The following is an 11,979-nucleotide window of genomic DNA, read 5'->3' as shown; positions in this document are numbered from 1 at the left end:
GGTGTCGTCGACTGCTTAGGCCAGCCCTGAATCTAGTTTGAATGAATCATCGACTATTGCATACTTCAGTGCTTCCCAGAACCGGAATTGCCACATTCGATGGGTCACCGAGATGCCGAAGTGCATGCGCACTTGTCTCGGTTCGGCAGTAAAGTAGCGAGCTGAGCTGACTATATTCAAGGGAAGGAAGCGCGACCTGGTGCTGGCCAATAACAATCCCGCAATACCATCGCTGCCATTGCTCCTCCTCATTCGTTGCTGTTCGTCTTGGCCCTTCTGACTTCCTAACAGGGTTAGCGCTGACAGCAGGCGGTGTTTGAGGCTACCCCAAAACAGCGAGACTTTCAACAGCGAGCATTAACTAGGAAGAGAGCTTGGCCATATCGCAGTCCGTTTCGGTATAAGTGCGCAGCATATGCCTCATAATGTATGTGCGAATCAAATTAGCCACGACTGCGCTCTACTTCGGTTCTGGCTGGCTATTTTCGCCTAGCAGTTCTTACTAACGATAGTGCTCACGAATTCGATGTCATTGTGGCTCCATTGATCACGTCCGGCAATGACGAGCGCTTGATCCTGATGCGGCCCCCACAACTAGCACTGCGCGAAGGACGCCTCGTCCTCTCCTGTTGCATTTGCAAGGCTGACCAGGTGGGAAAGCAAGATTTAGTAAAAGTATATATAGTGTACCAGACTCTAGGGAAGCATCTCGATACCATCGACAGGCCGTCACAACCACTGTACCGATATGTTTCCAAGGACGACCCTTTGCCTCGCGTTAATCGCATGCCTCAACATCGCTGCGACGGCGTCACAATCATCTTCTGAATATACCGGATGCTCTGAGGATTCCGAGAAAATCGCGATCAACTGGACAGATGCATCCACGGTTCTGGGCAGACCCGACACCTATCTCGGAAAGCTGGCTGTACCTCTTGACTATACGCTACCTCAATCGGAGAACAACACACTCACCCTCAACATCCTGAAAGTCAAAGCGACCAAAGAGCCTAAGTTAGGGGGTGTCTTGACGAACTGGGGTGGCCCTGGTTTGCCCGCAACCGATTGGCTTTTGCAACAAGCTCGTTATGTCCTTGAGTAAGTTCCTCCTCGTCGTTTGGATGCTGCGATCCAAGCTAACAACTCTTCTTGCGCAGCATGACAGGCGGCCAATACGACATCATCGGTCCCGATCCCAGGGGCACTGGCACGACACTGCCCGTAGATTGCTATATCGACGAGACGGAACGGATGGTTGCGACGTTGCGTACACCAACGAGGACCAACTCATCCGATGTAGCGTTGGGTGCTGTTTGGTCTTACACCAAACAATACGCGGCACGATGTTTCCAGAACGAGGCAGTAAATGGATCGCTGATGAGCACGGCGTTCGTTGCCAGAGATTTCATGAAGGTTGTTGATGCTCTGACTGTGGAAGGCGAGGATGGTCTTCTCCGGTACTGGGGTGAGTTGAAGATGAGTCTCAGTACATGTGGTTATTGACTGATCAACTCTAGGAATATCCTACGGAGCATATCTTGGTCAAGTCCTAGCTGCTATGTTTCCAGATAAGGTCGAGCGAATGATGCTGGATGGTGTTCTTAACCCGCTCGAGTATCAGCAAGGATGGTACATAGCTTCCTCCAGATGAATGCGGTACAAGCTGACTGAGCATCAGGGAGACCGGTCCAGCTGAATCAGCGCCAATTGCCTTGAGACAGTTTACCGAACAGTGCATCGATGCTGGCCCCTCATGTCCCCTCTTTCGCCCCAACATTTCTTCCGACTCGTTATACGACCAAATCCTACACCTGAGCGAAGAAGCCAAACGCGAGCCAATCGTTATGGGTCCCAACGTCACCACCGATATCGTCACCTACGAGAAGATCGCTGAGGCTAGTGACACCGCTCTGCGCATGGGTTTGGCATCCGGGTCTTACTTGGCAGGCTATCTCAACAGCATAATGATCCGCGATAGTCCAGAATACAACCACACCCAATATCTGTTGAACCGCGCCTTCATCATACAGGACGCAGCGATCAATGCAGACAACACGCAGCTCATCCGCTGTTCCGATGCCATGTTCCGTGCCGACGAGCTCGCCGATATCGAGAAACGTGTCCAGCACGTAACGGAGTTGGGTGATTGGAACAGCGATTACACTGTCGGCGCGTATATTATGTGCTCGCTATGGAAGGTTAAGGCGAAAGAGCGGTACGAGGGTGACTTCAAGGCGAAGACGAAGAACCCCGTGTTGCTCATCGGTTCGCCATATGACGTTCGCACTCCGATCTCTGGGGCTTATGCGGCGAACAAGACGCTCGAAGGAAGTGTTGTGCTTCAGCACAATGGTCTCGGAGTGAGTTAAACAGCATTTGTTTGCTTCATGGATGGGTATAGTTTGTTCAAGAGAGACAATGGCTAACGAGATTGCTAGCACACGGTTATGTACAGCCCCGGAACCTGCGCCATGATCGCAACCGCTGCGTATTTCGTGAACGGAACCATGCCGGAAGAAGGAATGGTATGCGAGCAAGACTTTGGTATCTTCTCCGGGAAAAGCTTGAACAATACTCTCGATCTTCTCGGTGAGCTTTAGTCTTCCACAATTTGGATTGTGGGACTTCGTGGGGGCAGTGTCGAGACGATGGAGAAGGTGAAGGTGAAGGTTGATTCGTCGATGAGAATTGGATGGTGTGTGTTCGGAAGCCCATGGCGGGTGGTTGCTTCGGCATGAACGCTGGATGAACATTCCGTAGCTGCCTATAGATCTTTTCCGATGTGGCTCATTTCTCCCGTGCCGCTCTTCTCTCTCGCTCCTCGATATGCATTGTGAGACGCTTGATGTGCCGCATATGACTGCTCATTGGGAGATAGAGAAGCTCGGGATACCTAATGGTCTACGCGCATTCCCCTCCCCAAATTTGAAAGGGACTCCGTTAGTTCTGACATACGCGCCGAGCGACACCGAGGTCTGGCCTGCGCGAAACTTATCGTGCAAGGGAAATATGCACAGCTTGGGACCCACGGCGTCCAGGATGACTCTGACACATAGACGCATCCGGCCATTGCAATGGTCACAAGCCCTGTCCTTGTCTCCTTCGGCTGAAGTGTACTTTGATGCGCCTGTACTGCGGTACAAATAGTGGTTGACACACATTCCCCTCTGCATGAATCGCTCTGTATATCCCACTATTGTCCGATACATTTGACCTGTTTTCGAATGCGGAATGTAGTCTTCAATGAACTTTGCGTGGATCGCTCGACCGTCTCCACCTGCTAGGTTATGGAGAGGTAGCCAGGCGCCACCTCCATGGGGATCCGGAGCCCATATACCTATTCTCAGTCTGGGATTTGGGTCGCTTACGGAGCCTGCGGGAAATGTGATAGGAAATGCGATGAAGTTCAAATCCGTCGTAGAATTTTGGTTCGAGGACAGCATCACTGGTGGCGCTGCTGAACTTCTTTCATCCTCATCTTTAACAGGCTCTTCTAGGTCGATAATCCTCGGTAGTATTGGTGGATGATCGCCGTTTTGTCGTAAAATCATCTGCATCCTATTCGTGTCACTCGTGTCCTCGGCCTTGTCCTCGTCTTCACGTAGATCAATGGTGTTGCATGATGATTCACGAATCGGCTCATTCTTGATTGCCTTCCAAGCAGCTTGCTGCGGCTCGCTATCCGAATCGGGGACGGTGCGCTTTCGCTTGGCCACCGACGTGGTTGTTGCCGTCATGGTTTCTGTATTGTGTTTCCGGAGTGCGCCTGGATGTGCGACAGGTGCGGAACCCAGGTATTCTGCGTAGATGTACATAAGCTCTTGTCTCATATGTCAAGGATCTTTTATTTACCAGTCTTCGGAAGTGTCAACGGCTCGACGTTCGGATTCTCTTTCAGGATATTGAGCATCGCGCAGACCAATCGCTCTCGTATCTTTCGGTTGGTACATCCGGTTATCCCTTCGACGGCAACGATTTCCAGCTCTTCCCAGTTTAGGCCATCAATGAGCCTCATGCGCGCATCGGCGAGCGCTTCATCACCGGACAGTTTAAGTAGCGCCTTCAGATACGAGCTCGTCATCGTGTAGATGCGCACACGTTAGTGTTGCTGTGGTGCGAGGTGAGTAGCCGGCACCGGATGTTTGTTGATGACGCCGGGCGGCATTCCCCGGCGGAGCTAAGGACTAGCGCATCGTCTGAAGCTCGGACCGACGAACACCAAAGGTTTGCGAATCCGCATCGCATCATGCCCGATCTCTCACACACAGCTCTGCACCTCACGGTCTCTCATCAACGATCTCAAAGATGAGCTTGCGCTTCAGTAGAGGGATTGTATTATTCTCAGTAACGTTAATGACTCTAACCGCTCGCCGCATGAGTCAGCCGGTGGTGTCGTCATCGTTGAAACCACATTTTGTCTTCCGTCTCTCGTCCATTTCCTTCTAACCCCCCTTCATCTTTCCCACGATACGGCAGAAGCATGATGATCTGCGGTGTGGTCGTTCTGTTCAATTCACAGACTGAACACCCAGCTTCAGCGATTGATAGAAGGAGGTGGCCTCTAAGTCTACATTGCGTTAGGACTTCGACAACTTTCGTTTTGAAACTAATGTAGACTCCAGCATACTCACAGTTTCTTTCCCGCCGCCTGACCCCTTTGTCGTTATCCTCCAATGACCCATTCAGCGATAGAATGCAGCGACTTGTCCTCAAGGCATGCATCGGGTAGCGGGTAGGCGCAGAGCTTTGTACCGAAGCCATCAGCTACGACCCGTACACATAGGCGCTTTGTGCGTATGCAGGTGTCGCAAGCCCTTTGCTTGTTTCCAAAAGCCTTCTCAAAGGTCATTTGAGCACAGCCCCTCTGCCACATGGCGATTTTGGCGCATTTACCTTCAGTGATATAATGTGCTACGTTCCAAGCTACCGCTTTATATGTCGCACGCTTGCATTGGTTGGCAGCGAAGTCTGTCAAGAACCTTGCATAGATATTCTTACCCGACTCAACATCGTCGAGCAGCTGCCATTCTTCAAGCCCGACAGCGTTGATAACCCATGCACCTATCTTCAGGACAGGCATAGCCAGGGTTGTGGAGCGTCTGTCGATGACATTGATGTTGGCGTTGGCGACCGCAGGAGTATCATCCCGTAGAGCATTGTCAAGTTTCGCAGTCATACCCTCCCAGTCTTCATCGTCGTCTTCGTCCCCATTGGAACAGCTGCTGCCACCATAACATGTCGTGTTGAGCACGGGCGCTTTGTGAGCACGGTCGTTGGAGGGGTCTACGTTTTCCGTGGCTTTCCGTTTGGTTTGGTGCCTCGGTGGTGCCATGCCGAAGGTTGGAGGGATATGCGCGGCGAGTGCGGGTGCGGGCGCGGCTTGCATGTTGCTAGGCTGCTGAGTGTCTGTGATACAACAATTCAGTGTCTGCTTCTCACTCAATGCTTCATCTCTTACCGTTCCTTTCAATGGGCAGCTCAGACGCCGCCCGCTCTTCTGGTTGTTGCAGCGAATCGAGCATACGGAGACACAACTGCACGGATGCTTCGTCGGTAGTGAAGCGCTTCATACCTTCCTGAATCAAGGCACTGCGCTGCTCGCGACTGAGGCCTTGAAGAAGTAGCAAGCGCGCATCGTCGAAGCCATTCTTGGTGAGGTGGCGCAATGGCTCGAGGTAAGATTCCGCCATCCTGAATTCAATTGCAGAGTGGTAAGGTTAAGTGAGAAAGTGAGGAAGCTGTCGACCTTTTAACATCTAGGCAGATCCGATACGCTAGCGCCGAGAACGGAGATACGTCAGAGCAAACGGCAGCACCGCCAGGTGCATACAAGGCTTTACAGATTGTCTAAGTGTTAAAATACGATGATTCCTGTGCTGCAAGCTTCGACACGACATCTGGCCATGCGAGACCAATTCCGGCATCCACGCCGCCATCACCACCCCAAATTGGGCTGCGCAACAAAGTCATACACAAACACCTGCTCGAGCAACGGGTCCGTCTCATTCTTCCGCGATGTCAGCTTCAATCCTTCTACAACGATGGAGACGACACATACCTTCAGCTTATCGTGCGTCGGATCTTTATCGAACACCTGTCTCGAGGCTTCATCCTACTCATTGTCAGCACTCGTGATGCGGTCGCGTCACCATCCATTCAATACCTTGAAAACTACAACGAAACCCAAGTCCCACACACTCTCCCTCTTCACGTTGGTCAGGTTCAATGGCGTATTCAGCGGCCGACCTCCCTTCGGTCCTTCGACTAGTAGTTCCGGGTGCTCAGCGTAAAGTGCGAGAAAAGCAGATGCGCGGTCGCCTTTTTGCTCCGCAGTCACGTTAGGGAGGAAGCGAAACGTCGCTATGCGCGTCACTGGTGATGCATCGGTGGAGTTGGGCGTTGAAGTGGACATTGTGAAGGAAGAAGCAATGCTAAAGAGCGCGACGAAGGCCGTGAGGAGGCAGGAGTGGAGTTGCATTGTGCTGAGAGATAAAAGCGGCGGGGTATGCGCTTTAAGCGATGTAAGAAGGAACAATGCTGTGCGACTTCAACCAGGGCGTAACACCATAAATGAGGAAGCCGCTGTGCATGCAGTTGGTCGCGATGCTGACCGCGTATTGGTGCGCTAAACTTTAATCTGACCTGCATGCGGAGGCGGGGGATACGCGGGCGGAGAGCCGAAGTCACCACATCACATTTGCATCGACGCACGTTGACTGTCTTCATGAACTTTTATTATACTATCACTTTTGTGAATGCATATACATTATGGACGAGACATTTTTGTACCAATCGCAATAACACAAGACACGACAAAGGAAAGAATGAGACACATGTAAACAGCTCGGCAGCAACAGCAAAGCAGCAGAACGCCCAAACATGAAGCAAGATACATAAAAGAGATGAAAGAACTGTAGGGCAAGCCTTCTTGACTTGCGCTCAGTGCGAAAGCGATAAGAGTCCTGTGAAATTCCAGTCGACTCAACATCGCTTGACGATAAGGGTCGGTGAGGGGGTGGCAGAAGAGCCAAGCCACTTCTGTGGCCTTGATCTCATCGCAGCTGGGGGATGGAAGCACTTTTGTGCCCCAACTATCTCCAGCTAGTATCCACCAAGTATCTTGGTGGTGGATGGCCGATGAGTCGTCAAGACCTTTGGACTTGCGCTCATCCCGACCGGCGGTTCGAGCCTCTCTGGGTCTTGAACTCATCTCGGTCGTCAGCTGTCAAGTCTCTCTGGACGGATTCAGCTGAGCCATTGCAGTAGGTATGATCCCGATGGGCGCGTCTCTCTGGGCGCGGCGATGGGGTAGTAGAGGTGAGCTCTTGAGCTTGCACCTGGTCGACTGGGTGGTGAAGTCTCTCTGGACTTTTCACCACCTTGACTGACGGCCGTCGATGTTCTCTGGCATGATTGGCCGGAACGAGTGTAGGGATAGCTTGGATGGATGCGCGCAGTCATCGACGAAGGAAGCTCTTTTGGCTTTCGATCGGAATGTAGGTCGGCCTGACCCAGTCAAGACGTGGTGAGCGATGAAATCCTCTTGGACTTCGATGCATGTGAGTTGTTGGTTACTAAGCTGGTGCAGGCATGTTGGCCACGTTGGTCTGGTATCTTGATGGGATATCCACCCGGTGGCTGGTGAAGACAGCCTGGAAAATTGCGCTCTCTAGATCGGGCGACGACGAAGTACCGAGGCACGACGCTGGGCGCTACTGCGCTTTTGATCCTTTGCGTCCTCATTGTGGCGAGCTTCGCGTTGTTTTGCGACCACCTCCTTGGTCACGAACTTCTTGTTGCGACCCTGGCGCTCTACTTGCTCTACGTCGTCTGTGACGCTGGCGGAGCGACGGCGCTTGACACCAAGAGAAGAGGCGGAAGATGGCGTAGGCGACGGAGCTGGAGGAGCTGACGGGGCGGAAGCTGACGGGGCTGACGAGCCGGCAGCGGTCATCTTAGCCTGGGATAGTCGAGCAGAGCGACGCGGGTTGATCTCGACACGTCCGGACGTCTGTGAGATCGCTGAATCGGGAGGGCTCAGGAAGGATTGGCTGCCGAACCGGCTGCGGGAGAAAGAGTTCGGGAAATCTTGGGTCTGGCTGAAAGGGCTCTGCGACCGGCCCAGAGTCTGCTGCGACTCACCAAGGTACGTAGTGTCAGGCGTTTCCTGGAACTCCTGCTTGACATCTGATACCGAGGACCGGAAGCCCGAAGAGTTGGAGGAGCCGAAGGAGCTCTGGAAGCCGGAGGTGGCGTCCTCGACTTTGATGGCGGGTGCGGAGGACGGTGTCTGCTTGACAGCGGGGCGGGTCTTCTTGACAGCGCCGAGGTTGTCAGAAGCGAACGAGACGGCGTCGGGGTCCATATCCTCGAAAGCTTTGAGGGTGCGCTTGGCGCTCGTGGTGGTTGCCGTTTCGGGCTTGACGACGGGGGCAGGCGGAGACTTGGAGTCGACGGTGCGATGAATCTGACTATGGCGCTGGACGTCGCTGCCAACGCTATCTTCTACCTTCACAGGGTTGTCCTTTGTGGTAGCGAGAGGTGCGCGCTTGATGATCTTTTCTGTCGCGACATCGAGATAGTCGTCGGCGCGCCCTTGATTCAATGAGGTCGACCTCGTGGTGTTGGCCGATTCGATCTTAGTCTTAAGGGGTCCATCAATCTCGACCTTGACGGGAGTCTCTTTCGCGATCTTAACGGAGTTCTTGATCTCGGCCTGTGCAGACTGCTCTTTCTCGACCTTGGTCGGCGTCTTCACAGCTGCGATCGACTTCTCTTTCAGAGGCCAGCCCTGAAGCAGCGAGTTCACGCTGACGGGCATCGGCGGTTGCAACATGGATGGCGAGACTGGCTCGTCCCACGGAACGTACATGAAAGACTCGTTGATGTTGCGAGGCCTGCCGAACCGCGAGAAGGTGTCGGGACGCGATCGAGGAAGCGTCTTCGCGGGTGAGTTTGGAGTCGCGCCCTGATCCTTGAGCTGAGCCCTCCTATCGCGAAGACGAGCACTGTTGTCGAGATCCGCCTGAAGGTTGGGACGTTTGGGGTCGAAAGGGATGGGGTACGCCTCAAGCTTGTCGTTGAGGTATCGGGTGAGCTCCTGGGAACAGCCGGGGGGGAGCTTGACGCCATGCTTCTCGAGGATGTCCTTGATGTCATGCGAGAGATGATGAGGACTCTGCTTGAGCAAGAAAGCTCCTGTGCGACAAGTCAGTATACGGAAAGATTCACAGAGGCGCGCGCGCGGAGGTGCTTACCGGTGACGGGGCGCATCTTGAGCGCGGCCTGCTGGTTGTTGGAATGGCCGGAAGACATCGTGTGAGTGGTCGTGAAAGAGTGTGAAGTGTGTTGGTATTGACAAAGAGTGTTGACGGTGAGTGTGCTTCGGAGTACAAGCGGGTGTGGTAATGCGTAGAATGCAGGAAGCGGGTGGTATATAAAGACTGATGGTCGGAGCTGTCGCGTTGTTTTGTCAAGAGCGGGGTATCGCGGTCTTATATCGAGGTCGTGTTGTGATTGCCTAGACGTAGGTATTCACTATGTGGTTATGGGTCGCAAGCACAATGTAAAACGCGATCTCGGCGCAGGCGACACCAAAAGCAATGAATGTGTCGCAAATCTTGTCCAAATTGCGCATCTGAACATTTCATTGCGAGATAATTCCTCGTGGTGGCGCTGGGTGGCGCAGCTAGGTGACGGCGCGCGTAGTCACGTGCTGCGACATTCACTGCGACAATACCGCTTTTAGTGCTCAAACCCGCAACCGCCTCAGCAAACCTGCCGCGATAACTTCATATTCAAGAAGCGCACCTATGGATCGCTTAGCGTAAGATTTTGTGCTGCGCGCGCAGCTTCAGTATATTGACCTACCACAGCCTCGCATATTCAAAGCCTATACCAGCTGTTCGGTCACGGATCCATGGTTCTGCGATGGGAGCGAAAATATGTGAAGTCGTCTCAGCGACGCGCATGTTGGCCGTTCGTCCGCCAGCTTTCCGCATCTTCGCAGGGTCACCGTCACGACAAGGCAGTGACGTTGGTGTAGGCGTTCGCACTTCCCTATTCCGATTGAATCGCGCGTTGAAGTTCTCACATTCACCACATACGGCAGCCACCACCGCGCCCCCAACGATACGAAGTATAATAACCCACCTTTTCAGCATACGCCCCCGGAATCTTTTTGCGCGTCGCAGCATTTGTTGCAACTGTAGTCGGCAACCTTATACATACACTATACTACGTACTTAGAACATATATCGTATTCCGCAACAGTCGCGATGGTTGACAAGATCGGGCGTCCACGCAAGGCTGTAGGCAGCAACGACCCTTCCGAAACGGGCGGGAGCACGAGAGGCCGCCCACAACACCAAGCCTCATCACATTCAGAAGCATACTACAGCGCCCACGACGGGTTCGAAAATGCGCCCATGCAGTCCGCAGCACTAAGCGCTGCACAACTACGCGACTTCGAAGAAGCGCAAGCGGAGCCAGAGCCACGAGCTCGCCCGGCCAACATCCGCACCAGGACCGCCGCTGGGCCGTACATCGATGCAGACGAAGACGAAACCCCTTCTCAGCATGCATCTGCTTCCTCGTCTTCTTCATCAAGCTGGGAAGATCTTCCATCACCCCAAACCACTTCCCTTCCAACCGCCACACCCTTCCCCGGCACCTGGCCCGCCGCCCTCCACGACACCAGCGCCGCGCTGTCCGAGGTCTCCACTGCGACCCTCTCCTTCGCCAGCGCCATCGCAACCTCAGGCCTCGGCCGCGCATCATGGAGTATCGGCGCAGCAACTCTTTCCTCCACCAACCGCGCAGCCCTTTCCTTCACCACCTGGGGCATGGAGAAAACAGGCGTCATGCCGAATGAGCTTCCCGCACCAATGAGAAGATGGATTCAAGGGAAGGAAGACAGGGATAGAAGGAGGAGACAGGCTGAGCAGAGGAGGCGGGAAAGGAGGAGAAGGGAACGGGATGGAGTGGTGTTCACTGGAGGAGTGGATGAGGAAGGCGGATATGTGCTCGCGACGCATGAGATGGATGGCACGCTGAGGTTTGAGGGTAGGGGGCCTGTGGATATGCGGGAAGAAACAGGTGAACAGGAAGGAGAGCAGGAATGTGGGGCGGGGGGACCGGAAGAGGTCGAGGAGCGGGAGGCCGAACATGAAGACGATGGCCTCACGCGAGTGTTCGAGTTCGACGATGAAGAAGACTTGTAAGAGATGGGAGTAGATAGACGAAGAACTGCGCGATATAAATGTAACCATGACAATACATAATGAATCCTCCTAACACTGCGTCACGCGCCTAGACCAAGATGGCTTGTACAACAGCCCATGCCACCCATCCTGTTCCCAATCCCCACTACATCACACATCTACAAATTGACAAACTTCGCCGAGTTGCACTGCGTGTCACTAGCAATCGGCTTCCCATTGAGCGCAATCTTGAGATGTCCCTCCCAAGTACCCCCATGGTCCATCTTAAAGCAAGCAGCATCGTACCCATTCTCCTGCATCCACTTCAACTCTCTCTCAACCGCGTTCCTAATCGTCTTCGACTCAGACGTCGTGTCGCACTTGGGGCCCGAGGTGGTCGCGTAGTACTGCCACACAGCGCCGTCGACGTTACCGGAGATCACGGAGCAGCTGTTGACGTCGGATTGGCCTTTGATGTAGACGGCGAGGTAGTTGGCGATGGAGACGATGGCGAGGGTCGCGGTGGCGCCTTGGCTGACGAAGCCGGCGGCGACTTCGATGTCGGTGCGGGGGGAGAGAGGGGAGGTGGGGTCTCGGGTGTCGAGGAGGGCGTAGCTGTGACTTCCGGGTTAGTGGTTTGCTGTGACGATGTGTGTGAATGGATAAGCGAGGACGTACTCTTTCTCAGGGGCACCAATGGCGAGAGACTCGGCAGCGCCGAGGAGGCAGAAGATGTGGGCGAGTTGAAAACGCATTGTGAAGAAGTGAGATGTAGCAA

At 53.8% G+C, this 11,979-nt stretch overlaps 6 protein-coding genes across 6 annotated transcripts; 2 read left to right on the top strand and 4 right to left on the bottom strand.

Moving 5' to 3' along the window:
- Window positions 1-748: 748 nt before the first annotated feature.
- On the top strand, window positions 749-2,369 carry J4E85_009776 (uncharacterized protein; the record flags this gene model as incomplete). Its single annotated transcript, XM_051473994.1, has 4 exons — window positions 749-1,098; window positions 1,158-1,465; window positions 1,518-1,629; window positions 1,679-2,369. The coding sequence occupies 4 exons, from the start codon at window positions 749-751 to the stop codon at window positions 2,367-2,369; spliced, it is 1,461 nt and encodes a 486-aa protein (XP_051322071.1).
- Window positions 2,370-3,280: 911 nt separating this feature from the next.
- J4E85_009775 (uncharacterized protein) lies at window positions 3,281-4,081 on the bottom strand (the record flags this gene model as incomplete). Its single annotated transcript, XM_051473993.1, has 3 exons — window positions 3,281-3,310; window positions 3,369-3,799; window positions 3,853-4,081. The coding sequence occupies 3 exons, from the start codon at window positions 4,079-4,081 to the stop codon at window positions 3,281-3,283; spliced, it is 690 nt and encodes a 229-aa protein (XP_051322070.1).
- A 582-nt stretch (window positions 4,082-4,663) lies between these two features.
- Window positions 4,664-6,412, bottom strand: J4E85_009774 (uncharacterized protein; the record flags this gene model as incomplete). The annotated part of the gene is made up of 4 exons (XM_051473992.1): window positions 4,664-5,406; window positions 5,459-5,691; window positions 5,973-6,112; window positions 6,164-6,412. The coding sequence occupies 4 exons, from the start codon at window positions 6,410-6,412 to the stop codon at window positions 4,664-4,666; spliced, it is 1,365 nt and encodes a 454-aa protein (XP_051322069.1).
- Window positions 6,413-7,669: 1,257 nt separating this feature from the next.
- Window positions 7,670-9,315, bottom strand: J4E85_009773 (uncharacterized protein; the record flags this gene model as incomplete). Its single annotated transcript, XM_051473991.1, has 2 exons — window positions 7,670-9,198; window positions 9,258-9,315. 2 exons carry the CDS (start codon window positions 9,313-9,315, stop codon window positions 7,670-7,672), a joined length of 1,587 nt encoding a protein of 528 aa, XP_051322068.1.
- Window positions 9,316-10,277: 962 nt separating this feature from the next.
- J4E85_009772 (uncharacterized protein) lies at window positions 10,278-11,222 on the top strand (the record flags this gene model as incomplete). Its single annotated transcript, XM_051473990.1, has 1 exon — window positions 10,278-11,222. The coding sequence occupies one exon, from the start codon at window positions 10,278-10,280 to the stop codon at window positions 11,220-11,222; it is 945 nt and encodes a 314-aa protein (XP_051322067.1).
- A 158-nt stretch (window positions 11,223-11,380) lies between these two features.
- J4E85_009771 (uncharacterized protein) lies at window positions 11,381-11,956 on the bottom strand (the record flags this gene model as incomplete). The annotated part of the gene is made up of 2 exons (XM_051473989.1): window positions 11,381-11,816; window positions 11,880-11,956. The coding sequence occupies 2 exons, from the start codon at window positions 11,954-11,956 to the stop codon at window positions 11,381-11,383; spliced, it is 513 nt and encodes a 170-aa protein (XP_051322066.1).
- Window positions 11,957-11,979: the final 23 nt, after the last annotated feature.

This window comes from Alternaria conjuncta, assembly GCF_024043145.1.
Source record: "Alternaria conjuncta strain BMP 0040 chromosome Unknown scaffold_19, whole genome shotgun sequence".
Taxonomy (NCBI): domain Eukaryota; kingdom Fungi; phylum Ascomycota; class Dothideomycetes; order Pleosporales; family Pleosporaceae; genus Alternaria; species Alternaria conjuncta.
The sequence above is the reverse complement of the archived record's forward strand: the minus strand, read 5'-3'. Positions and strand labels throughout refer to the sequence as shown.